General features: G+C 45.3%; 1 protein-coding gene across 4 annotated transcripts in view; it reads left to right on the forward strand.

Annotated features, from left to right (window-relative positions):
* WFDC1 (WAP four-disulfide core domain 1) overlaps window positions 1–26,822 on the forward strand; it is an 80,714-nt gene that overhangs the window by 13,712 nt on the left and 40,180 nt on the right. For all 4 annotated transcript variants that reach the window (XM_030204529.1, XM_030204527.1, XM_030204528.1 and 1 more), the window contains exons 2-3: window positions 19,372–19,552; window positions 24,609–24,692. In XM_030204529.1, the coding sequence (XP_030060389.1) occupies window positions 19,372–19,552; window positions 24,609–24,692 (265 nt within the window). The remainder of the gene's footprint in view (window positions 1–19,371; window positions 19,553–24,608; window positions 24,693–26,822) is intronic.

Consider the following 26,822-nt stretch of genomic DNA (forward strand, 5'->3'; position numbering starts at 1 on the left):
ACCTCAGTTGACTATATTCTGCTTTTCAAGTGACTGTAATATGTTTTTCAATTCTATGTAAAATGACGGCTCTATTGTAAACTCTCAGTTGATTGTACTCCGCCTAGAACTTAACGGTCAAGCGGAATGTGAATGCCAAAATTAAATTAAATATTGAGTACGAGACTAACAAATCCTCAAATATAAAGAGAAAAAGGCCTCACTGCTATTCTGCTCACACCTCTGCTAAACATGCTGAGGGGAGCCAATTTTAATCATTGGCCAGAATAAACTCCATCTTTATGTATTTGTATTTTGTATTTGAATTTTCCTTTCAATTGAATTTTTGTTTTGAAGAATGTAAGGTTTTGGTTTTCACTCCCTGCTTTCAATGCATGTTGACGAGAGACTACTGCTTAGCTTTTAAAAGGTACATAAAGAAGTACTGTCATCTTGAATTTAATGGAGTTTTTTTTGATCGGTGATTAAAATTGGCTCCCCTCGGCATTTTTCGTTTTAGCAGAGGTGTGAGCAGAATAGTAAGTGAGGAGTTTTTCTCCTTCTTCTATGTAAGGATTTGTTTGGAGACCTTGGTACTCTTGCTGAGCATGACTTGTTTGATTGTCAGTTCCTTTTCTTTTTGATTTCAATTACCCAAGTATTGACTGGATAAATGTAACATCTGAGCATGCTAAGGAGGTAGAGTTCCTAGATGAAATAAACAAACGCTTCATGGAGTAACTGGTTGAGAAATCGACAAAAGGAAGAGTAATTCTGCATCTAGTTAGCACATAAGCACCGCCAACATTTTCCCAAGGGTCCATCAAGCCCAGCATCCTGTCTCTGACAGCGGCCAATCCAGGCTTCAAGAACCTGGCAACCCCCCCCCCCCCCCCCCCCCCCACACACATACACAAAAAAAATAATGTTCAATGGACTTTTCCTTCAGGAATCTGTCCAAACCCCCTTTAAATTCCGTAAGGCCAGCTGCTGTCACTACATTCTCCGGCAACGAGTTCCAGAGTCCAACCACACGCTGAGTAAAGAAAAACTTTCTCCTATTTGTTTTAAATCTGCCATATTCTAGCTTCATCTTGTGTCCCCTGGTTCTATTATTGTTTGAAAGTGTAAACAAACGCTTCACATCTGTCCGCTCTACTCCGCTCATTATTTTGTAGACTTCTATCATATCATATCTATCATAGTTCTTAGTGGAACATAAGATTTGATGCAAGAGGTAGCAGTGTTGGGGCCACTTGTGATCAAATTTGATTCAAAAACTGGAGTGAATGCATACAGGAAATCTAGTACATTAGAATTTCAGTTTCCAAAAGGAGACTACGACTACATAAAAAAAAATCAGAAAAATGTTCAAAAAAAAAAAAAGCTATACTCAACATGTCATTTTTTTACCTTGGACTTAACCTTACCTTTCAGCTTTACAACAGAAACTGAGTCTTCTAAGGAGGTTTCTTTGGCTGATATATGGAAAGTTGTGACCAGGACTGAGAACTGGCTGTGATCTTTCTGTTGCACAATTACGTGACTTTTCTCAACAAACTGTAACCAAATTGACCGACTGAGGCCCAGATACACTAAACTTTAACGGCCCTTTAACGAAGAATTTTTGAACCGTGGCATGCATTAAAGGCCAGTTTCCGATGATGGTAGCAGAAAACGAAAATGGAATGCAGATGAGCAAATTGTGTAGAAACCCTATTGAAACGAGATGCACTAAAGTTTTCCGCCTGCCCTAATGCCGGAAAACTGCCGGAAAGCTAACGACAGGTCTGTACCTGTCGTTAAGGCTGTCCGACTAAAATCTTCTATGTAAAAACCATCCAAAAAAAGTGAGGGGGGCGAAAACACGCATCAGGGGCGTCCTTTATTGACGCCTGAGGTCGCTGCTTCTCCCCGCTCCCCCTGCATCAATCTAAAAGTGAAAAAAAAGGATCAGGAGGGGGCAAAGGCGCTCATCAGGAGCGTCCTGTATGGACGGCCTTGCCCCCCCCCCGCCCGAGGTCACCGCTGCTCCCCGCTTCTCCCTGTATGAAAAAAAAACTCAAAATAAAAATCAAACCTTTTGCAGCACCGGGCCCCCCTCCCTTCCTGTCTTTCTCTTCTCCTTCTCCCACCACTGCTCCGCCTCCCGCCATCCTCCGCCCCATGCCCCGCCCCCCTGAGGTCATCTCCACCACTCCCCCCTCCACCGGTCCCCCCTCCTCCTTACCGGGCCCGCGCAGCGCCTCTTACCTCTGTGTGAAGGCGCTGCACGGGCAGAAAGAACAGCTGATGCCTCCAGTCTTCGCGTCTCTCCTTTCCTCTTGGGCCCGCCCTTGTCTGACGTAAGTAACCTACGTCAGAGGCCAATCCATGGGTAGAAGTCAAGCTCATGTAGCCTCTCAAAACTTTATAGAATGCTGGTTCAATTGCTATTATGGATAGTCTTTTGACTCATAGACATTTGGACAAATTAGAAAATAAGTAGAGAGCTAAAAAAAATCTTTGGCTGTTAAATTTTCCTTATTATAGATTATTTTTGGCTAATATATTCCTGAAGAAATATTTTAAGGAAGTTTTGCATATTGGGGATGCTGATTCTTTGCTTTTTTAAAATTGTTATTATATATATTTCCAAAAAACACGGGGAAAAGGAGAGTTGGATTTGCTAAATTTAACTAAATTTCTAGAAACTTCTCAGAATATTTATTAATACTGAGCAACTCTCCTTGTAACTCTTAGTTCTAAATTAGATAAAATAAGGATATTAAAATTGTATTTTGCAAAGAAAGATGAGAATTTCTGTGGGCAAAATATGAACACACTTCTCCTTTGTTTGTTGACTTCCATTGGTTGTCCTTCAAAGATTTTGTAAATAACATCCCATCTTGAATAATATATCAAGATGGGATGTTATTTACAAAATCTTTGAAGAGTGTGGTCCTGCAGAATTAACCACTTTGATATCTGTTTGTTAGGTTCTAATATTGATCGTCACAAATGTAATTACCTAAACTTAGGTTTTCCATCTACTAAAAATGTTAAATTTAATTTTTTTTTTACAAATTCTTTTATGTATCAATCTGTGGAATTTTGGAATGATCTACCTCAGAAGATTAATTGGTGTTCATGTTATTTTTGTTTCCGTAGGTTACTGAAATCATATCTGTTTGCAAAATATTTGCTATAAGATAATTTTCTAATATTGTATTTTATATTGTAAAAGTTCATTACCAATTAATTGCCTACTATTTCAAAACACCTGGAAGCCCAATAATTCAGAAAATTCCTTTCCGATGACCCCATGTAATAAAGCAGACCAAAAGAAACACCCCCCAAAATCACGAAAATGGACAAAACTGAGATAATCATCCGTCACCTCAAACGGCAGGTACTACATGTAATTAAACTGACAAAAGTTAAATGTAAACCACACTGTAACCTTGTAACTATAAGAGAATGGTTTACCTCATTGATCCTTCATAAATATAACCTTTCTACTTTTAGACAACTGTAAGCCATATTTAACCAACTATTAGGTTGGAAAATGTGGGGTACAAGTGCAGCTTTCGCAAATCTTTGAAGACACATCCCTTCAACAAAGCCTACTAAGGACATCCTCACTAACTATTCCCCAAACTACTCAGATGCATCTAAAACACCTCTCACAACACCTACCTAGCACCTGCATCTAAATTACCTACCTTAGCTTATTATCGACTGTATCTAAGATCATGTAATGACTGCATCATAACAACACTCTGTAAGCCACATTGAGCCTGCAAAAAGGTGGGATAATGTGGGGTACAAATGCAATAAATAAAATAAATAAATAAATAAAAATAAATAAAATATTGTACAGTTCTGATTATTGTATCAGTACTTTTCAGGATAAAGCAGGTTATAAGAACTATAACATAACACCTGGCTATGCTGTACACGTGAAATAAATTCTGTGTAGGTAAAACAGCAGATAAGAAAAATGGAGAAAACAAAAACAATGGAACAGAAGAACCCATGGGCAAAATCGATGTAGAGGAGAAAGGGAAGAAGACAGGGAGAAACAAGAAACAGAAAATGGAAATGAGACCCTGGAGAATTCCAGAGTTACATGTTGAATGAAGAAAACTTTTCTCCAATTCGTATTAAATTTTCTACTTTGTAGCTTCATCGCATGCCCCCTAGACCTAGTATTTTTGGAAAGAGTAAACAAATGATTCATATCTACCCGTTCCACTCCACTCATTATTTTATAGACCTCTATCATAGCTCCCCTCCGCCATCTTTTCTCCAAGCTGAAGAGTACTAGATGTTTCAGCCTTTCCTCATAGGGAAGTCGTCCCATCCCCTTTATCATTTTCATCACCGTCCTCTGTACCTTTTCTATTTCCACTATATCTTTTTTCAGATGCGGTGACCAGAACTGAACACAATATTTGAGGTGCGGTCACACCATGGACCGATACAAAGGCATTATAATGTGCTCATCAACAACGATGCCAAGATCCCTTTCTTGATCGGTGACTCCTAACGTGTAACCTTGCATTATGTAGCTATAGTTCGGGTTCCTCTTTCCCACATGCATCACTTTGCACTTGCTCACATTAAATGTCATCTACCATTTAGACGCCCAGTCTCCCAGTCTCGTAAGGTCCTCTTGCAATTTTTCACAATCCTCTCACAAGACTGCTGCAGGAAGTCTCAGCAACCATTTTGAAGATGCGGCAGCACCGAGAAGAGTAACAGCAGCAGGCAGGAAAGAATGAGGTTCTTTCTTGCCCTCAAAGAAACCACTAGACCACCAGGGCCCCTTAAGCTAGGCTGTGGAGGGCCCACCGAGGCTTGAGGGGGCTGTAGTGTGCAGGGGGGGAGAGTGACACTGGGCCCCCAGAGCCTCTGGGCCCTCCGGCACTGCCCGGTTATCTGTACGGTCAGTCCTCTCTTTGATGAAGGAAGGGTGTATGGATGGATTTATTTGCAATCATTTATTTATTTCTTTTTATTTATTTATTTGTAGCATTTATACACCGCTTTTTCCCCGCTCGATAGCAAGTTCAGTGCGGCTTACAATGTATGGGTACAGAGTATCACAGAGATAACACAGTGTATCCAGCTTATAATCGAACGAGAAAAACGCCCAAGTTCCGACCTAAATCGGGAGATGGGCGTTTATCTCACAAAAACGAATAAAGCGGTATAATCGAAAGCCGATTTTGGACGTTTTCAACTGCACTCCGTCGCGGATGCGGACAAAGTTGATGGGGGCGTGTCAGAGGTGTGGCGAAGGCGGAACTGGGGCGTGGTTATCTGCCGAACAGAGATGGGCGCATTTCACAGATAATGGGACAAAAGTATGCGTTTTTAGCTAGAATTTAGGGCACTTTTCCTGGACCCTGTTTTTTCACGAATAAGGCCCCAAAAAGTGCCCTAAATGACCAGATGACCACTGGAGGGAATCGGGGATGACCTCCCCTGACTCCCCCAGTGGTCATAAACCCCCTCCCACCTCAAAAAATGATGTTTCACAACTTTTTATTTTGACCCTCAAATGTCATACCCACCTCCCTGGCAGCAGTATGCAGGTCCCTGGAGCAGTTGTTAGGGGGTGCAGTGGACTTCAGGCAGGTGGACCCAGGCCCATCCCCCCCCCCTACCTGTTACAATTGTGCTGCTTAATGCTTAGTCGTCCAACCCCCCCCCCCCGAACCCACTGTACCCACATGTAGGTGCCCCCCTTCACTCCTTAGGGCTATAGTAATGGTGTAGACTTGTGGGCAGTGGGTTTTGAGGGGGATTTGGGGGGCTCTACACACAAGGGAAGGGTGCTATGCACCTGGGAGCTCTTTTACCTTTTGTTCTGTTTTTGTAAAAGTGCCCCCTAGGGTGCCTGGTTGGTGTCCTGGCATGTTAGGGGGACCAGTGCACTACGACTCCTGGCCCCTCCCACGAACAAATGCCTTGGATTTATTCGTTTTTGAGCTGGGCGATTTCATTGTCCATTATCGCTGAAAAGCAAAAACGCCCAGCTCACAACTTGGCGAATAAAACATGGACGTCTAATTTTTTCGAAAATACGCTTGGGTCCGCCCCTTCACGGACCCGTTCTCGGAGATAAACGCCCATGGAGATAGGCGTTTCTGTTCGATTATGCCCCTCTATGAGTACAAAGTATCGCAGAGGTAATACAATGTATGGTTAAGAAGTATCACAGAGATAGCACAATTGTACAGGGACGGGACAAGAGGAAGAAATGTGGGGGAAGGATTGAGGCATGGGTAATGTTAGTGGTGGGGTAAGTTTCTTAAGCTAGGTTGGGTCGTTTGGATAGGCTTGTTTGAAGAGGTATGTTTTCAGCAGCTTTCGGAAGGGTAGATGTTCGTTTGTTGTACGGATGAATCTTGGTATGGCTGCCTATCACGGAGAAGTTGGATGCGTAGTAGGTTTTGTATTTATAATCTTTCAGGCCAGGGGGATTCCCTCTACTTCCAATGGGGTACAATAAATTAAAACAATACAATTAAATATAAAGGGGGGGGGGAGCATTTAAAAAAAAAATAAGTCCAAAAAAGAGTCCTGCTCATGATGTCCGAAAAAAAAAGGCCATCTCACAGCCATAAGCAAACAGAAAAAAATGTCTACGTTTCCTGTTTGATAATGGATGTGAGTGAGATGGACATTTTTGCACTGAAAACATCCAAAATGAATAGCCATTTTTCTAAAGTGAATCATCCAACTTTTGAAGGACAAAAAAATTAGGGACACGAACATCTATCTAGCATCATTTTCAAAAATATGGCCACACAGACATATCTACAGAACAGAGGAGTAGCCTAGTGGTTAGTACAGTGGACTGTAAACCAAGGGATACAGGGTCAAGCCCCGCTATAACTTATTTTGTAAATGTGATCATAGTAACATAGTAAATGACGGCAGATAAAGACCTGTACGGTCAGTCCAGTCTCCCCAACAAGATCCCTCCAGCACCTGAAAAATACCCACTGTACCTGAATGTATACCACATCAATAGTCTTCACGCTTCCAGGTGTCTTATATATTTAGTACAGTAGGTATTTTTCTGTTTCTGGAAGGCTCGGAAATATACATTTTTTTAAGTTGAAGTAGGACTTGAACCTGTGTTCTTTGTTTCACAGTCCAAGTCTGCACTAACCACTAGACTACTCCTCTGACCTTGTTGGTGCTTTCTTCAGAATGGATATTTTTTCACAAAAAGGGTGGGTAGATATGTGGAATGCCCTCCCGCGGGAGGTGGTGGAGATGAAAACGGTAATGGAATTTAAACATGAGTGGGACAAACACGAAGGAATCCTGTTTAGAAGGAATGGATCCACGGAATCTTAGCGGAGATTGGGTGGCAACACCGGTAATTGAGAAGCAAAACCGGTGCTGGACAGACTTCTACGGTCTACGCCCTGATCGTAACTGAATAGATAGGGATGGCCTGGAGTGTAAATTTTAAGGGTCTTCGTTGTTAGCTTCAGAACTTTTAGTACAAGAACAGTGCTGGGCAGACTTCTACGGTCTTTGACCTGAGAAAGGCGAGGACAAATCAAACTCGGGTATACATATAAAGTATCACATACCATGTAAAATTAGTTTATCTTCTTGGGCAGACTGGATGCACCATAGAGGTCTTTATCTGCCGTAATTTACTATGTTACTATCATTACTCTTTGGGGTTCTACATGGAATGTTGCTACTAAATGGGATTCCGGAACCTTGTAACTCTTTAGGATTCCACAATCTTCAGAACTTTTAGTACAAGAAGAGTGCTGGGCAGACTTCTACGGTCTGTGCCCTGAAAATGGCAAAGACAAATCAAACTCGGGTATACATATAAAGTATCACATTCCATGTAAAATGAGTTTATCTTGTTGGGCAGGCTGGATGGACCGTACAGGTCTTTATCTGCCATCATTTACTATGTTACTATGTAATACCTGCTGCTGACAGAGAGACTGATATTCCTCAACTCGGGCATTCGGCACACACTCAGACGTATCAACCCCCGCCCCCTTCAATACCACACTACAAGCCATATCTTCGATAGAATTGGATTTATTTTGGCCGCAGCCAGGAACAAAGTTACATTACATCTTCTAATAATCATTATGCCAGCATGCATTTCTACCCGGGTACACAGCTTCTACACGTAGTTGCATATTCTGGACCACAGGCCAAGCCGTACCAAGCCCCTGTGGCCCCCTGTGCTGTTTTCCAAGCACCCGACATCACTTGGTGTCTCCCGTTGAAGGAGGCACCTACCACATTTACAAAATGATGTTCTAGGCCTCCCGGCCACCGAAGCCAGGAGACAAGCTGTATACACGTTGTTTCCCGTTGAAGGAGGCACCTACCACATTTACAAAATGATGTTCTAGGCCTCCCGGCCGCCGAAGCCAGGAGACAAGCTGTATACACGTTGTTTCCCATTGAAGGAGGCACCTACCACATTTACAAAATGATGTTCTAGGCCTCCTGGCCGCCGAAGCCAGGAGACAAGCTGTATACACGTTGTTTCCTTATAACAAGGCTGCTCACATGCAAGCCTACCATTTGCATCAACTTGATAACTTTCCACACAACTCTTTCTGCAGCAGTAGTTACCCCAAACTTGTAACTGTTATGTGTCAAGCTGCTGTGTACCCATTGCTGGCTGAGCGTAAACATTGTAGTCTAACGCCTCGCTGCGACAAACCTTGCCTCTCAAGTGGGTGGGCGGGTGGGCGTTGCTCTTCTCCTGCCTCCAAATTCAAAAGGACTTCCTGTGCAGTTCGAATTCCTCTCTCCTCCTCCCTTGCTCCTCCCCTTCTTTCCTGCCCCCTCCCCTTACTACCCCTTGTTTCCCTCCCACTACTACCTCTGCTCTCTAGCTGGCCCTCCCTGTACCCTCCCCCCACACTTCTGTCTTCGCTGGCCTTCAGCCCGGTTGTGGTCGCCCCCCCCCTTTAATGGGTGTGCCTGGTTCTTTCAGGGGTGAGGGACAACAACCACTGGAGGATTAAGGAGGGGTCAAGCCTTAATCCCTCCAGTGGTCAGCTGCTCAATTACAGCAATTTTTTGTAACTTGGAAGTGACTGAAACAAGACTAGATAAAAACATCCTTCTTTTTGGACATGGACAGTTCTTCCCATTGGAAAATCTCTATTAGATGACCTACTTTTGGGCCCTCCCTAGTCCCACCCAGAACACAGCCCCTTGCTATTTGGATGAACTGCAGTGTGAAAGGTCCAAATTCTGACTTTCCAAAATCAGGATTTGGACATTTTTAACTGATGGATGTTTATTTAAGGCATTTTAAGACTCTCATCTACTTTGAAAACGAGCACCAAACAACACTAACAAATAGACCAACTACCACAGAAATAACTAAACACAACTAAAAATATTTATCAACACTCTACAATTCCCCAGTTTAGTTTACAGCCTACTCCAGCTTGTCCAATAGTTCTCAATAGTCACTTTTACATCTTTAATTTCTTCCTAAAATACAAGTCAATCCTCTTCTTCTCTTGTGTGATCAAGAGAAGCGATCATCTTTGAGCACCCAAGATGTCCTGTTATTTTAATATTTTTTCTGTTGACATTGTCTATTGCCTATGTCCAGAAACATAGAAACACGACAGCAGGTAAGGGTCAAAAGGCCCATCCTCAGTAACCACTAACTCTTTCTTTCCTAAGGGATCCCACGTGCCTATCCCACACTCTCTTAAACTCTGACACAGTCCCTGTCTCCATGACTTCCACCAGGAGGCCATTCCACGCATTCACCACCCTTTCCGTGAAAAAGTATTTTCTTCGATTCCTCCTCAGTCTATTTCCTCTTAACGTCATCCTACGCCCCCCTCATTCCAGAGTTTTCCTTCATTTGAAAAAAGCTCACCTCCTGTACATTGATGAAACTGAGGTATTTACATAGTAACATAGTAATTGACGGCAGAAAAAGACCTGCACGGTCTATCCAGTCTGCCCAACAAGATAAACTCATATGTGCTACTTTTTGTGTATACCTGACCTTGATTTGTATCTGCCATTTTCAGGGCACAGACCGTAGAAGTCTGCCCAGCACTAGCCCCGCCTCCCAACCACTAGCCCCGCCTCCCACCACCGGCTCTGCCACCTGATGTCCGCTAAGCTTCTAAGGATCCATTCTTTCTGAACAGGATTCCTTTATGTTTATCCTCCCACGCATTTTTGAATTCCGTTACCGTTTTCATCTCCACCACCTCCCACGGGAGGGCATTCCAAGTAGTCACCATTCTCTCCGTGAAAAAATATTTCCTGACATTTTTCTTGAGTCTGCCCCCCCCCCCTTCAATCTCGTTTCATGTCCTCTCGTATTTAAATGTCTCTTTCATATCCCTCTCTCCCGTCTCTCTTCCAGCGTATACATGTTGAGGTCATGAGCCGGTACACCAAGCCTCATCACTGGCCATCTTCAAATCTAAGCTAAAAACCCACCTCTTTGATGCTGCTTTTAACTCCTAAACCTAAACCTTCAACTGTCCCCTATCCCTGATATGTCCTGTCTGTCCTAACCCTTACTTGTCCTGTCTGTCTGTCATAATTAGATTGTAAGCTCTATTGAGCAGGGACTGTCTCTCCATGTTCAATTGTGAAGCGCTGCATACGTCCGGTAGCGCTATAGAAATGATAAGTAGTAGTCATGCAAATCACATTCATTGTGGTTAATATCCTGAGCATCCAACTGACTGGGGGTCCCACTCTAGTGCCTAACAGATAAAACAGATCATTTTTTTTCTTTGCATATGTAACAAATTGCTGTCTTTTTTTTTTTTTAGTATTACATAATTTCACTTGTAGGAGATTAAAAGTCTGTAAGAAAGGCATCGTTTACACTAATTAATTTTCATGCAAATGATTTGATTCTGAGCTGATCTCTTCTGACTCCAACATGAGGTGAAAGGAGATTAGTCCTGTATTGGCTGGCTTTCCTATTACTCATATGCTGTATTATTTGGGAACCAGGGACATCTACAGGAAACTCTTTGCAGTGCAGTGAATAACCCTATCCCTGAGCCACTGCAGTCTGCTCAGGTTCACGAAAGATGAACAAGGCACAAGAGGAAGGGATCAAAAGAAGAAACCAAGGTTACCCCAAGTGGGTCATCCACCATTGACTCCTGATCAATCTGTACTCTTTCAGGGTCATGAGACATTCCAGTCACTGAAATAAAAAAAAAAAAATACAAAGGGCAACCAACAGGGCTGACCGACCTTGTTCATTATTAAAGCAAATAGAATCTCAGATTATTTCACATTTCACCTTTATTTGATATATCACTAGAAATCAAACAAAATAAAACATGGAAAAGAAAATAAGATGATACCTTTTTTATTGGACATAACTTATCAGCTTATCAGCCATTGACTTACCTAATCGCCAACCCAAAACCTAGCTTCAAGCCCTATCTATCTGCTTAACACCTCAGTCATTACATAGTCACCCATTAACACCTGTTAACTGCTTAACACCTCAGTCACTATATAGTCACCTGTTACACCTCAGTCACCACCTATGGCCCCTGTCCATGTTCTCTTCCTTGCCCTGTCCCTTCCTAATCTTCTTTCCCCCCCACTCCCACTGTCTACCATTAGAACTACCCGCTGCCCTCCCACCCTGCCCGCCACCGCAATACCCTATTCACCTCCATCCCTCACCTCACCATCCCCCTTGTCCCCCTCCTTCCTGGCTCTCAACCTTCGGCACTTCCTTCCTGCCATTAACCCATCCCCTTTCCTCCTAAGTACACCCCGTCTTCGTCGCCTTCGTCACCCAACCTCCCCCACCCTCCTCCGCACTCTCTTGCTCCTCCTCCTGCTATCCACGGGAGACATTAACCCTAATCCAGGTCCCCCTCACCTGTCCCCGTCCTATCCTTGCGAACGATCCCGGGATGTCTCCAATCTCGTCTCTATTCCCCTCCTTCCCCCCTCCTCCCTCCCCTTCTCATGCACCTTGTGGAATGCCCACTCAGTCTGCAACAAACTGCCTCTCACCCACGATCTCTTTATCTCTCGCTCCCTTCAACTGCTCGCCCTAACCGAAACCTGGCTCTCCCCGGAAGACTCTGCCTCAGTTGCAGCCCTCTGCCATGGAGGCTATCTCTTCTCCCACACGCCCCGCCCAATTGGCCGCGGCGGAGGCGTTGGGTTACTACTGTCACCCTCCTGTAGTTTCCAACCCCTCCACCTACTGCAGTCTCACTGCTTCTCATCCTTTGAAGCCCATTCCATCCAGCTATTCTACCCGCTACCACTCAGAGTGGCAGTCATTTACCGCCCCCCTGATAAATCCTTCCCTTCCTTCCTTACCGACTTTGATGCTTGGCTCTCTGTCTTTCTTGACCCCTCATCTCCATCCCTCATTCTCGGAGACTTTAACGTACATGCTGATGACCTATCCGACCCCCATGCTTCTAAGTTCCTCACCCTAACATCCTCCTTCAACCTCCAGCTGTGCTCCACCACCCCTACTCACCGCGACGGCCATTGCCTTGACCTCGTCCTCTCCTCCTCCAGCTCACCCTCCAATTTCCACATCTCAGCTCTTCCTCTCTCCGACCATCACCTGATCTCATTCACACTTCTTCACCCCCCCCCCCCCTCCACCCCGTCCAACTTTAACCACCACCTCCAGGAACCTCCAGGCTATTGACCCCTCCACCTTATCATCTACTATCTCTAATCTCCTCGCCTCCATCACGTCCTCCGAAACTGTCGACAAAGCGGTCTCCGCCTACAATACCGCTCTCTCGTCTGCTTTGGACACCCTCGCGCCATCCATCTCCCGTCCCACAAAGCGCACCAATCCCCAGCCCTGGCTGACTCCTTGCATCCGTTACCTTCGCTCCTGCACCCGATCCGCTGAGCGCCTCTGGAGGAAATCTCGTACCCTGTCAGACTTCCTCCACTACAAATTCATGCTATCCTCCCTCCACTCCTCCCTATTCCGTGCAAAACAGGACTATTACACCCAATTGACCAATTCTCTCAGCTCCAACCCTCGTCGTCTCTTCACCACCCTTAACTCCCTCCTAAAAGTGCCCCCCCACTCCTACTCCCCCTTCTCTCTCTCCTCAATCACTGGCCGACTATTTCCGCGACAAAGTGCAAAAGATCAACCTTGAGTTCACGACCAAGCCACCACCTCCTCTTCACCCTTTAACCCTCTCCCTCAACCAACCTACCCAGGTCTCTTTCTCCTCTTTTCCTGAGATCACCGAGGATGAAACTTCCCGCCTTCTTTCCTCCTCGAAATGCACCACCTGTTCCTCTGATCCCATCCCCACCAACCTACTCAACACCATCTCCCATACTGTCACCCCCACCATCTGTCGCATCCTCAACCTCTCTTTCTCCACTGCAACTGTCCCTGACACCTTCAAGCACGCCGTTGTCACACCTCTCCTCAAAAAACCTTCACTTGACCCTACCTGCCCCTCCAACTACTGCCCCATCTCTCTTTTACCCTTCCTTTCCAAAATACTTGAGCGCGGCGTTCACAGCCGCTGCCTTGATTTTCTCTCCTCTCATGCCATCCTCGATCCACTTCAATCCGGCTTTCGCCCTCTGCACTCGACAGAAACAGCACTCTCTAAAGTTTGCAACGACCTGCTCCTGGCCAAATCCAGAGGTCACTACTCCATCCTCATCCTCCTCGATCTTTCCGCCGCGTTTGACACTGTCAACCATGATTTACTTCTTGCCACGCTGTCCTCTTTTGGGTTCCAAGGCCCTGTCCTCTCCTGGTTCTCCTCTTATCTCTCCCACCGCACCTTCAGGGTACACTCCCATGGATCTTCCTCCACTCCCATCCCACTATCTGTTGGAGTTCCCCAGGGATCTGTCCTTGGACCCCTTCTCTTCTCAATCTACACCTCTTCCCTGGGCTCGCTGATGTCGTCTCATGGTTTTCAGTATCATCTTTATGCTGATGACACCCAGCTATACCTCTCCACACCTGACATCACCGCGGAGACCCAGGCCAAGGTATCGGCCTGTTTATCCGACATTGCTGCCTGGATGTCCAACCGCCACCTGAGGCTGAACATGTCCAAGACCGAGCTCCTCGTCTTTCCTCCTAAACCCACTTCTCCTCTTCCTCCACTCTCTATCTCTGTTGATAACACCCTCATCCTCCCCGTCCCATCTGCCCGCAACCTCAGAGTCATCTTCGACTCCTCCCTCTCCTTCTCTGCGCATATCCAACAGACTGCCAAGACCTGTCGCTTCTTCCTCTTCAACATCAGCAAAATTCGCCCTTTCCTCTCTGAGCACACCACCAGAACTCTCGTCCACGCTCTCATTACCTCTCGCCTTGATTACTGCAACTTACTCCTCACCGGCCTCCCACTCAGCCATCTATCCCCCCTTCAATCTGTTCAGAACGCTGCTGCACGTCTTATATTCCGCCAAAACCGATATACTCATATCACCCCTCTCCTCAAATCACTTCATTGGCTTCCGATCAGTTATCGCATACAATTCAAGCTCCTCCTCCTTACCTACAAATGCACTCAGTCTGCGGCTCCTCACTACCTCTCCACCCTCATCTCCCCCTATGTTCCCGCCCGTAACCTCCGCTCACAGGACAAAGCCCTTCTCTCTGTACCCTTCTCCACCACTGCCAACTCCAGGCTCCGCTCATTCTGCCTTGCCTCACCCCATGCCTGGAACAATCTTCCTTTACCCATACGCCATGCCCCCTCCCTACCCATCTTCAAATCTCTGCTTAAAACTCACCTCTTCAATGCTGCCTTCAGCGCCTAACTGCTCGAGATATATAAAATACCCCAATCTATCCACCCTATCAGATTAACTGTTCACTCGTCCTCTAGATTGTTCACTTGTCTTTAGATTGTTCTCTTGTCTTTTAGATTGTAAGCTCTTTTGAGCAGGGACTGTCCTTCTATGTTTAAATTGTACAGCGCTGCGTAACCCTAGTAGCGCTTTAGAAATGCTAGTTAGTAGTAGTAGTAGTAGTAGTAGTAGATTAACTTTCGAAGGTTGCCCTTCTTCGTCAGATCGGAAATAAGCAAATGTGCTAGCTGACAGTGTATATAAGTGAAAACATTCAAGCATTACTATGACAGTCTGACAGGGTGGAAGGATGGGGGTGGGTCGGAGGTATGCATGGGGACATCAAAGCATATCATTGATATTCTAACAGGATGGGTGTGGATAGGTGAGGGGTGGGGTGATCAACAGAGAAATACAGCTTTATGGTTTATAATGGGCTAGGAACCCCAGATCCTTGTTAAGTCCTTTAAAACCATACAAGAACGTAAGACCTTTGAAGTCAGAATGATTGAATATTTTAACACCCAACAGAAAGGTTCATGAAAGGGGAGATTACCAAAATATGCAAATTAACGAAATTCGTAGGCAAAATGCATTGATGTGGGTTACCCTGGCAACCAGACCTGAACGGCCTGAGCTGGACACCCCAATACCACAAATATCATTAGAGCAGTGGCAGTCAGATTAAGCACCTCCAAATGATAGTTTCAGAAAGGGTTTCCAAGGATATTTATTTATTTTGTTACATTTGTATCCCACATTTTCCCACCTATTTGTAGGCTCAATGTGGCTTACATAGTACCAGAGAGGCGTTTGCAGACTCCGGTGTTAACAAATACAAAGTGATGTTGTGGTAAGATCAAGTTCATGTGGCACAGCCACATTAGGGAATCGAACAGCGGAAGAGTTGTGTTATGTCCATTATGTACTTTAGTTTTGTTGTGTTGCCGAGATCAGGCATTTAAGTTGGATCGGTAGGGTATGCCTTTTTAAGCAAGTTAGTTTTTAGTGTTTTCCGGAAGTTTAAGTGGTCGTACGTAGTTTTCAAGACTTTTGGTAACGTGTTCCACAGTTGTGTGCTTATGTAGGATAAACTGGACGCGTAAGTTGATTTGTATTTGAGTCCTTTGCAGCTTGGGTAGTGCAGATTTAAGTACGTTCGTGTTGATTTGGATGTTTCTAGTTAGTAGGTCGATCAAGTCTGTCATGTATCCCGGCGCGTCACCGTAGATAATTTTGTGAACCAGGGTGCAGATTTTGAAAGCAATGCGTTCTTTGATTGGGAGCCAGTGTAGTTTTTCACGGAGGGGTTTTGCGCTTTCGAATCGCGTTTTTCCAAATATAAGCCTAGCTGCCGTGTTTTGAGCAGTCTGGAGTTTCATTTAAGGGCCAGGGTTTCACTTCAAGAGATCAAGCAGTGGCTGCAAATGTGGAGCCCTTCTGAATTGCAGGATCTGCTTGGGCAAAATTCACACCACTGGCTCAGAGCTGTTACTCAAACATAACTCCGGAGCCCAATGAATCGTATTGCAGCAGGCCTGTATGAGAATAGCTTTGGAATACTCTTTTTTTAATCTTTCAGTTACCATGGTCTGTGACTAATTGAGGCTCTTTGTATTTATTTCTTAGTGCAGTATAACTTCACTTACACCCTATTCTGTCTAAGATGTTTTATTGTGTACTTTGTCAACGTTGTATCATACTGTGCCATAAGCCCCTAGGCCCTGATGCTCAAAACTCTGGCGCTGTTCCGAATAGCACCATAAAAATACCACTGGAACAGCGCAGAAGAACAACACCCTAATGCTCAACATTAATAAGATGCAAATATAGGGTGCTGATAACGTTGAGTATTAGGGAGTTTGACGGGAGGATTGTGCTTGGCGCATGAGCTGAAAAGTTCTGTGGTAAGCTTGGCTCCTTTGCGCATGCGCCTGATAAGCAAGTTCAGACATCACTGCGCTTAAATGAAGGGGAAGCCTTGAGAAAGCTAAGGCGAAACACGTGTCGGCACTTTTCCCCTGCTCAAGATATTCATTGGAGATCGGTACTTTTCAATTTTGGAAGCAACAAGCAAATATAACAAGCAAATCGGACTGATGACGAATTAAGGTGTAATACACCGACTTCCAAAATGTTGCTCTAAGCTTTGTGCTTATTTGAAGGCAGTGGCGTAGCTACATGGGCCCATGGGGGGCCTGGGCCCCCGTAGATTTGGCCCTGGACCCCCCCCCTGCCGATGACCATCTTGATCCCCCCTCCCACCAACCCTCCCCCGCCATCGCGTGGGCTACCTTTGCTAGCGGGAGACCCCAATCCCTGCCAGCCGAGGAGGTCCTCTTCTTCCCGCGAAGGCTTCATTCTGTTTCTGACGTGTTGCACGTTGTACATGCAGAACGTCAGACTCACAGAAACAGAATAAAGCCTTGCGCCGGAAGGAGAGGACCTCGGCTGGCGGGGGTTGGGGTCCCCCGCCAGCAAAGGTAGGCGGCGGCGGGGGAGGGTTGGCGGCGGGAGGGGGGAGTCGAGAGGGTCGTTGGCAGGGGGGTCCAGGGCCAAATCTACGGGGGCCCAGGCCTCCGTGGCCCCACATAGCTACACCACTGGTTTCAGCATACGTAACACTGGTGCCCAAATTTGAGAGCTGACAATGATCATCTCTGAGCACCCAGGATGTACTGTTATTTTAATATTTTTTCTGTTGACATTGTCTATTGTCTATGTCCAGATTGATCTTGTTGTACATCACCTGGGTTGAATTTATTTGAAGAGACAGTCAATAAATCCTCATAAATAAATAAACAAACTCCACACTGAGTGCTGCTTGGCACATTCTCTCATGGCAAAAGCCAAACAAGCGGATAACTTACTGCAAGATAGATACCATTGCAGAGCTGCCAAGTTAGGCAAATAACACCACTAAGGCTGCTGAAAGGCCCAGGTGTCGGGAAGTCATCTCATCGCCAAGAGGGAGATTTTGAGCCAGTCCTTGATTCCTAACAACCCTGTCCTGATGCATCATGGGACCTGCAGCACTGATTCCAATGAGAAGAATCTGGAACAAATCCCACAAAAAGTCTCCTCCCAGAACTAGGTGACTTATGGGCTCATTTTCGAAAGAGAAGGGCACCCATCTTTCGCCATGAATCGGAAGCTGGACGTCCTTCTCCCAGGGTCGTCCAAATCGGTATAATCGAAAGCCGATTTTGGAGGCATAGCGAAGGCGGGACTTGGGCGTGCCTAACACTTGGACATCCTTGACCCATAATCAAAAAAAAAGAAGGACGTCCCTGACAAACCCTTGGATGTTTTCACCCGGACCTGTTTTTATTATGACTAAGGCACAAAAAGGTGCCCGAACTGACCAGATGACCACCGGAGAGAATCGGGGATGACCTCCCCTTACTCCCCCAGTGGTCACTAACCCCCTCCCACCCTCAAAAAACATCTTTCAAAATATTTCATGCCAGCCTCAGATGTCATACTCAGGTGCATGACAGCAGTATGCAGGTCCCTGGAGCAGTTTTAGTGGGTGAGTGCACTTCAGACAGGTGGACCCAGCACCCCCCCCCCCCCCCCCCCCCCCCCGTTACATTTTTGGAGGAAACAGCGAGCCCGCCAAAACCCACCAGAAACCCACTATACCCACATATAGGTGCCCCCCTTCACCCATAAGGGATATGGTAGTGGTGTACAGTTGTGGGTAGTGGGGTTTTTTTTTTGGGGGGGGGGGGTTAGGGGGCTCAGCACACAAGGAAAGGGAGCTATGTACCCGGGAGCAATTCATAGGGTGCCCGGTTGGTGTCCTGGCATGTCAGGGGGACCAGTGCACTAGAAATGCTGGCTCCTCCCACAACCAAATGGCTTGCATTTGGTCATTTCTGAGATGGACGTCCTTGGTTTCGAAAATCGCCGAAAATCAGAAACGTCCATGTCTAGGGACGTCCATCTCTAAGGACGACCAAATTTAAGGATTTGGATGATCCTGAAGGTATTTTGAAATGAAACATAGACGTCCAACTTGTTTCGAAAATACGAGTTTTCCCACCCCTGGATCGGGATGTTTTACGTCCAAATCAAAACGTGGACATCCCTTTCGAAAATGGCCCTCTTAGCCTCTTTATTACATTACATTACAAGGGGGCTTATAGACCGCCAACTTTGTACCTACTCCTAGGTATAAGGAATTACAATAATCCAACACAGAAAGAATAGATAGTTGAACTATTATCCAGAAATGATCTTGTAAAAAACAACAGCGGACTAATCTAAGTTGCCTACGTTTAAAATAAGCCTTCTGGATTAAATTATTTTCTTGCGGCTCCATTGACAAAGAGTCCAATAAAATACCCAACACTCTAGATTCTCTTTCAACTGGTAAAATACGTTGTCCCTCCAAAACAATAAATTTGGGAATATTAAAATCTGATAAACCAAACCTAAGAAGCTTTGTTTTATCTGTGTTCAATTTAAGTCGCAAATCAATAGCCCAATTATAATTGTTCTTACATTATCCAACTAGTCTCATTTCCCTCTTCTTCCACTTGCCAGGATTATGAATACCCACTTCATTCCCAGAAGAGTGACCGGTGCCCTCCTCCACCACAACTATTACCAGTGGGAGCGTGTGAGGTGCCCAGCTGCCGTTCAGACTCGGAATGTGGCCAGCATAAGCGCTGCTGCTACAATGGATGCACCTATGCCTGCCTAGAGTCCGTGCAGCCACCAGCAGGTATGCAAATGAGGGGGTACTTTCAACACTCTTGTAATGTTTACCTCCTAAGAGCAGGCCACATAGGCAGCTGTCCTAAAGGGTGAGGGAAGCCAGGAGTGCAGTAGTGATTTAGGCCCAGATGCATTAAAGACATTGGTAATTCCCGTTCCCTACCGATTCCATAGCGAATCGGTAGGGAACGGGAATGCATCAACGATAGGGAATGCAAATGAGCTACTCGTTGTAGCTGACTTGCATTCTCTAGTCCTTCGGTACCTGAGTCGGAGAATCGGGATGTCCCTTTAGATTAGGCTCCTCTTCCTGGTCTCTTCAGCCAATCAAAGCGGGCTTAGCTGGCTGTTGTCAGCGAAACGCGCTCTGATTGGCTGAAGAGACCAGGAAGAGGAGCCTAATCTAAAGGGACGTCCCGATTCTCCGGCAACCAGGAAAATAGAAAAATTTCGCTGTGGAGGGGTAAGTGGCGCGGTGAAGACTCTCAATAGAAGGGGGAAAAAAAACATGAGTGCCGGCAGAACAAAAAACTGCGAAAAAAAAGACGTCTCTCAGAAGCGCAGGGAGAGTACGTCCTTAAAGGATGCCCCTCACATGCGCTCCCTGCTTTTTTTTTTTTTTTCTTTTTTACCTTTTTTGGGGGCCCTTTTCCTTTCCGATTCCCTCACAGGAGCCCTAACAAGAGGTCAGACATCTCGTTAGGGTTCCTACGGTAAGGGAATCGGAAAAACGGTAGTGCATCTGATTATAATGGGCTGCAACGGTACTGCAGCTCATTATAATAGCTTTTCAATCATTTGCATTCCGTTTTCGTTGCTTGCTACCGTGGCAGGGAAAATGCCCTTAGTGCATGCCCGGGGTGAACTACTTGCGTTTTAAACTGGCTGGAACCAGTTTAAAACTCAAGTTGTGGGCTCGTTAGGTTTTGTGCATCTGGGCCTTAATGTTAGAGTCCGTAGCAGCAGCCAAGGAAGCAAGATGAGATAGACGGGGATAGAAGCACTGCAAGGGCATAGAAAGGGTAAAAGAAGCTTGTCTAAATCTTTTAGAAAGTCAGCTATTTATTACCCCCCTATGTTTCTATGCCACTATTAAGAGATGCACATATCAGCACAGGTTCTGTTCAGAATCCTGTTCAGAAGGAATGGATCCTAAGGAGCTTAGCCGAGATTGGGTGGCAGAGCCGGTGGCGGGAGGCGGGGATGGTGCTGGGCAGACTTATATGGTCTATGCCAGAGCTGGTGGTGGGAGGCAGGAATGGTGGTTGGGAGGCGAGGATAGTGCTGGGCAGACTTATACGGTCTGTGCCAGAGCCGGTGGTGGGAGGCGGGACTGGTGGTTGGGAGGCGGGGATACTGCTGGGCAGACTTATACGGTCTGTGCCAGAGCCGGTGGTGGGAGGCGGGACTGGTGGTTGGGAGGCGGGGATAGTGCTGGGCAGACTTATATGGTCTGTGCCAGAGCCGGTGGTGGGAGGCGGGGATAGTGCTGGGCAGACTTATACGGTCTGTGCCAGAGCCGGTGGTGGGAGGCGGGACTGGTGGTTGGGAGGCGGGGATACTGCTGGGCAGACTTATACGGTCTGTGCCAGAGCCGGTGGTGGGAGGCGGGACTGGTGGTTGGGAGGTGGGGATGGTGCTGGGCATACGGTCTGTGCCAGAACCGGTGGTGGGAGGCGGGGCTGGTGGTTGGGAGGCGGGGATAGTGCTGGGCAGACTTATACGGTCTATACCCTGAAAAGGACGGGTACAAATCAAGGTAAGGTATACACAAAAAGTAGCACATATGAGTTTATCTTGTTGGGCAGACTGGATGGACCGTGCAGGTCTTTTTCTGCCGTCATCTACTATGTTACTATGTTATGGGTAATTTGGTGTCACCAGAGTGTGCAGGAGGGATGTTGAAGGTAAAGAAGGCAGTAGTCAGAGCAAAGAGTCAGATATAAAAATTATAGCTGGAACAAAAAGTTCAGATTATTTGCTCTTGTGTCTCTGAACTAGGCCGGGCAACTGTAACTCATTTTACCTAGAAACAGAGAAATATAGAAAATGATGGCAGATAAGGGTCATATGGTCTATCCAGTCTGCCCATCCATAGCACTACAATGGGATCCCATAGCTAATCACAACACCTCACAACTTCACCCTATTCCGATATTTATCTTTCTATAACTTTGCTTAGACCTTTTCTTTCTTCATCCAGAATCTTCCTATAACACCAATTGTATTCATCTCCTGGAATGGCGATGCCATAACAGGTGCTTGTAAGCCACATTGAGCCTGCAAATAGGTGGGAAAATGTGGGGTACAAATGCAATAAATAAATAAATAAAAATATCACCCACTATTTCTTCCTCCTCCTAAGAGATCCCACATGCCTGTTCCACACTTTCTTGAATTCAGATACAGTCCTTGTCTCCACCACCTCCACTGGGAGGTCATTCCTCACCAGGCATGTAGCCAGACCTCAATTTGGGGGAGGCTGAGCCCAAGGTGGGAGGGGGCACATTTTGCCCAGCCTCCCCACTGCTCTCTGCCCCCTGCTGCAACCTCACATACCTGGGCTGGTGGGGGTCCCCAAGTCCTGCCAGCAGGTCTTCCTCAAGCGCTGTTCACTGCCACGCCTCCTGCCCTGCTTCCCCCCCTTGCCACGCATGCTTGGTTTTAATGAAATTGAACATGCACAAAGCCTCATGCATGCTCAATTTCACTGAAACCGAGCATGCGTGCGGGGGGGGGGGGGGGGAGCAGGACAGGCAGCGTGGCAGTGAACAGCACTGGAGGAACACTTCTGCTAGCAGGGCTTGGGGATGCCCATCAGCCAAACCAGCAGATCTTGGGGAGCCTGAATCCAATTTGGGGAGACCCAGCCCCCCCCCCCCCCCAGTGGCTACCCCACTGTTCCACACATCCACAACCCTTTCCATAAAGAAGTATTCCTTAGATTACCTCTGAGTCTGTCCCCTTTTACTTCATGTAATGGTCTCTCATTCCAGAGCTTCCTTTCAGCTGGAAGAGACCTGCCTCCTGTGCATTAAGGCCGCAGAGATATTTTTTATTTTTTATTTTTTATTTTTTTTTTTATTTATGCATTTTATATATTCACAAGTATTTAAGCTTGTTACAAGAAATATTAGGCATGAATGAAACATATAATTTCAATATAACTAGAAAAAAAAAAAAGAAACATTATTACTTCACCATGTCTACCTTAGACCACAATAAAGCAGATGAAAGGGAGAGGGGTCTAAACTGATTCAGGGAATCTAGTCAAAATATAATTACAGGAAAGGCATAGCCTAACTTCCACCATTTCTTTCTTTAAATTATACTGGATTCATAACTTAACAATCTTTTTCAAATTTATAAATTCTCTCAGTTGAGGTGGTGCAAAAAATACATATTTTATACCTAAGTATTTTACAATACACTTGCAAGGGTAGGCAAGTAAAAAAGTTGCCCCCAAAGATCTAGTTTCCACTCTCATTTCCAGAAACTGTTTCCTTCTCTCCTGAGTAATTTTAGTCACATCCGGAAAGATCCAAAGTTTCTGACCACAAAACTCTAATTGAGTATTCTTAAAGTAAAGTTTTAATACTGCGTCAAAGTCTTGCTCAAATACAAATGATACTAGAAGAGTCACTCTTGTCATTACTTCAGATAATGAGTCCTCCAAAATCATTGAAATATCTTTTAACTCCTCAATTTTCTCCGAATTTAAAGGAGTCTCCACCTGATTCTTCTTAGAAGGTAAATAATAAATCTTATTTATCGGTGGAATATTTTGAGATGAAAATTTTAAATTTTGCACAAGAAATTTTTTAAACATATCATATGGTGAGACTCCTATTGGTTTGGGGAAATTGAGAATTCGCATATTCAGTCTTCTATTATAATTCTCAATTTGTTCAATCTTTTGGCGCATATTTATATTATCTTTTATCACTGCTGAAACATTTTCTTTAAGTTTTCCAGTTTCTTCCTGAGAGCTCTTTTGTTGATCATTTAAGTCTTGTTTCATTTTTTCCATAGACTTAGAAAGCTGATCAACAGTAGTTGCAAGGTTTTTAGTCTCTTGTGTAGAGGTAATAATAAGATTTTGCATTTTCTCCATTGCCAACCACAACGTATCAAGAGTTACCACTCTAGGCAGGTTTCCCCGCGTTGGATTACCTTCAACTGCCGCGTCCATTTCCAGAGGGGGACACTCTCCGCTGACCACATCTTCACCGACTTCCGGATTGTGTAGTCCAGCTCTCCCCTCTCGATTCGCGGCAGGACAGAGTGGCGTTCCAGTATCTGGAGGAGACAAAGAGATCTCAGACTCCAACGACGCCAAAATCCCTGCACCAGCGTCTAGCGGATTTTCTCCTCCGCCGCAGAGATATTTAAATGTCTCAATCATAACTCCTCTCTCACATTTTTCTTCCAAAGGTTACATATTGAGGTCTGTGAGGGTGTCTCAATATGCTTGATGATGAAAATCACCAACCATTTCAATAGCCAACCTCTGGACCAACTCCATCCTGTTTATATCTTTCTGAAGGTGCAGTTTCCAGAACTATACACAATACCCTAAATGGGGCCTCACCAGAGACTTATATAAAGGCATCATCACCTCCTTTTTCCTACTAGCCATTCCTCATCCTGTGCACCCAAGCATCCTTCTGGCTTTGGCTGTCACCCTTTCTACCTGTTTGGCCACCTTAAGATTGTCAGAAACTATCACCCCCAAGTCCTGCTCTTCTTTCAATCCGAGAAGTACTTCCCCCTTCCCCCCCAAATGGTACTGCTCCCTTGGGTTTCTGTAGCCCAAGTGCATGACCCTGGCTTAGGTTCAATCACAGTAAACCCAGCTTGGCTGTACGTGCCTTCAGCGGTCTTCAAGGACTCTTAGCCGATTACAGGTGGCAGCTGAGTCCATGTTTCTAAAGCATAGGCTTGGAAAGCATGGTGGAATTCCAAATTACATTTGGATTATGGGTTTCCGTGATCAGGGAGAAATTGTTTCGGTCTCCTAAGTGTCATTCATTTCACTCTGTTTTTAAATGATCTCTTTGCAGTTTTGGACTGGCTGGTGCAGCCCAAGCCTCGTTGGTTGGGTGGAAATGGCTGGTTGCTGGATGGCCCAGAAGAAGTACTGCAAGGTATAGCCTTTCATTTACTTAAACCAAGTGGTCTGAGGAAGCAGTGCTATAACTGAGCACCTGGTAGGACCTTATTTTATAAAGGAATGTAGGTACCTAAATACATATCTATAATGTATATGCAAGAACGTATGCATGCCATAGAGCTGGCATAAGTGTTTGCACCTATAAATGGCAGAGATACACAGGTAACTTATAGATTTCTATAATTTACATGTGTGAGCCCTGTCCATGTATATATCTACCTGTAAAATACATGTTATGCAAGATATGTTTTTAAAAAACGAACCTTTTCCGTAGATGGGAAGGCGTTAGAACTAGAGGACATGAAATGAGATTGAAGGGGGGCAGACTCAAGAAAAACGTCAGGAAGTATTTTTTCACGGAGAGAGTGGTGGATACTTGAAATGCCCTCCCGTGGGAGGTGGTGGAGATGAAAACGGTAACGGAATTCAAAAATGCGTGGGATAAACATAAAGGAATCCTGTTCAGAAGGAATGGATCCTCAGAAGCTTAGCGGAGATTGGGTGGCAGAGCCGGTGGTGGGAGGCGGAGCTAGTGCTGGGCAGACTTCTAAGATCTGTGCCCTGAAAATGGCAGACACAAATCAAGGTCAGGTATACACATAAAGTAGCACCAGGGCTTTTTTTGAGGGGGTACTCAGGGGTACTGAGTAACGGCACCTTTTCCATTGTCTGCTAAAATTGACCCATGGAACACAAGTTTTAATGAAAGAGCTCAGGCTCTACATACCAATTCTGGCTTGTCATAGATTCTATGACTGATTGCAGGGGGGCCTGGCTATTGTGGGGTGGATCCCTCAGTGATCACCCCAACCCTGAAGGGTGGCCTAGCATTTGAGTACCGGCACCTTTTTTTCTAGAAAGAACGCACTGAGTAGCACATATGAGTTTATCTTGTTGGGCAGACTGGATGGACCATGCAGGTCTTTCTCTGTCATCATCTACTATGTTACTCCTGTTACTATGTTAAAGAATAGCGTTTAGGTGGAGTTTTGGAATTTACATGCCTAATTGTACCCATACGTGTACATATGTCATTATTCTAATTATTTACATTCGTAAGCAGGGCTTAATTGTAGGTGCATACTTTACAGATGTAAGACTGGTTTCCCTGTGCATGTCCAGCCACTCACATAAAATATTTATTGGATTGGGCCCAGGGCCGGGACTACCGAGGCCGGGAGGCCATAGGCAGTTTCAGCCCACGTGCTGCATATTTCTTTCAGTCAATAAGGCAGATCACACCAGGATTGGAATTCTGAACCAATAAGTTTATTATGATGTCGCTTTAGGCAAATTATTTGGACAATAACAACAACAGATGTAGTAATTGGCCAGAGGCAATATTCAAACAGGTTTTTTTCAGTCTCTTATCTTTTACTCCTTGGTTCTCTGATTTAATATATTCCTCTAGTCTCTCCTTGACTGTCTGCAGCAAAGGGCACAGTAGCCAATATACTCAAATTTAAAAGAACAAAGGTTATCAATTACAGTCTTTATTACTAACACTGAGAAATTCTGGGATTCTTAGGCTTCTAAACGGAGCCCCAGGTGGTTTTATCCTTGTAAGATGTGAAAGGGTCCCCAGGAGACCTGTGACTTTAAGTGGTTCAGGGTTCTCCAGCCTCTGCAACTATTTAAGGATCCAACACAGATGGTAGAGATCCTAGGTGCCCTGCTAGAAGTACACAACTATGCCCAGCTTCTCCTTTACTCCTAAATTTTCTCAGGAAGAGTGCGGCAGGCAGGCTCCCCTTCCCACGGTCACCTAGGCAGGACTGAGCCTAAGCTTACTGCTCTTCTGCTTTGTTTTCCTGGGTTACTCCCAACAGATTGTCTTGGCTAGGGCAATCAAGTATCTCTATCTACTGGAACTGCTGTGGCCAAGAGGGCTAAGGCTTTAGGGCTAAGTAGGCTCTTCCCTCACATGCAGGTCAGCGGCTGGAGAGACAAGAGCCAAAGACAATAATTTAAACTGTGCTCAGGGTTTTATATACCTGGCAAGTTTCCTCCAAAACTAGTCCCCTTCCTTGATTATAATACAGGTCAAAAGAAAATGGCTGCCATGACCTCTCGCAGCAGCTTATGGTACTACATAGTACTGTGG

Source organism: Microcaecilia unicolor, chromosome 5, assembly GCF_901765095.1.
Source record: "Microcaecilia unicolor chromosome 5, aMicUni1.1, whole genome shotgun sequence".
Classification (NCBI taxonomy): Eukaryota; Metazoa; Chordata; class Amphibia; order Gymnophiona; family Siphonopidae; genus Microcaecilia; species Microcaecilia unicolor.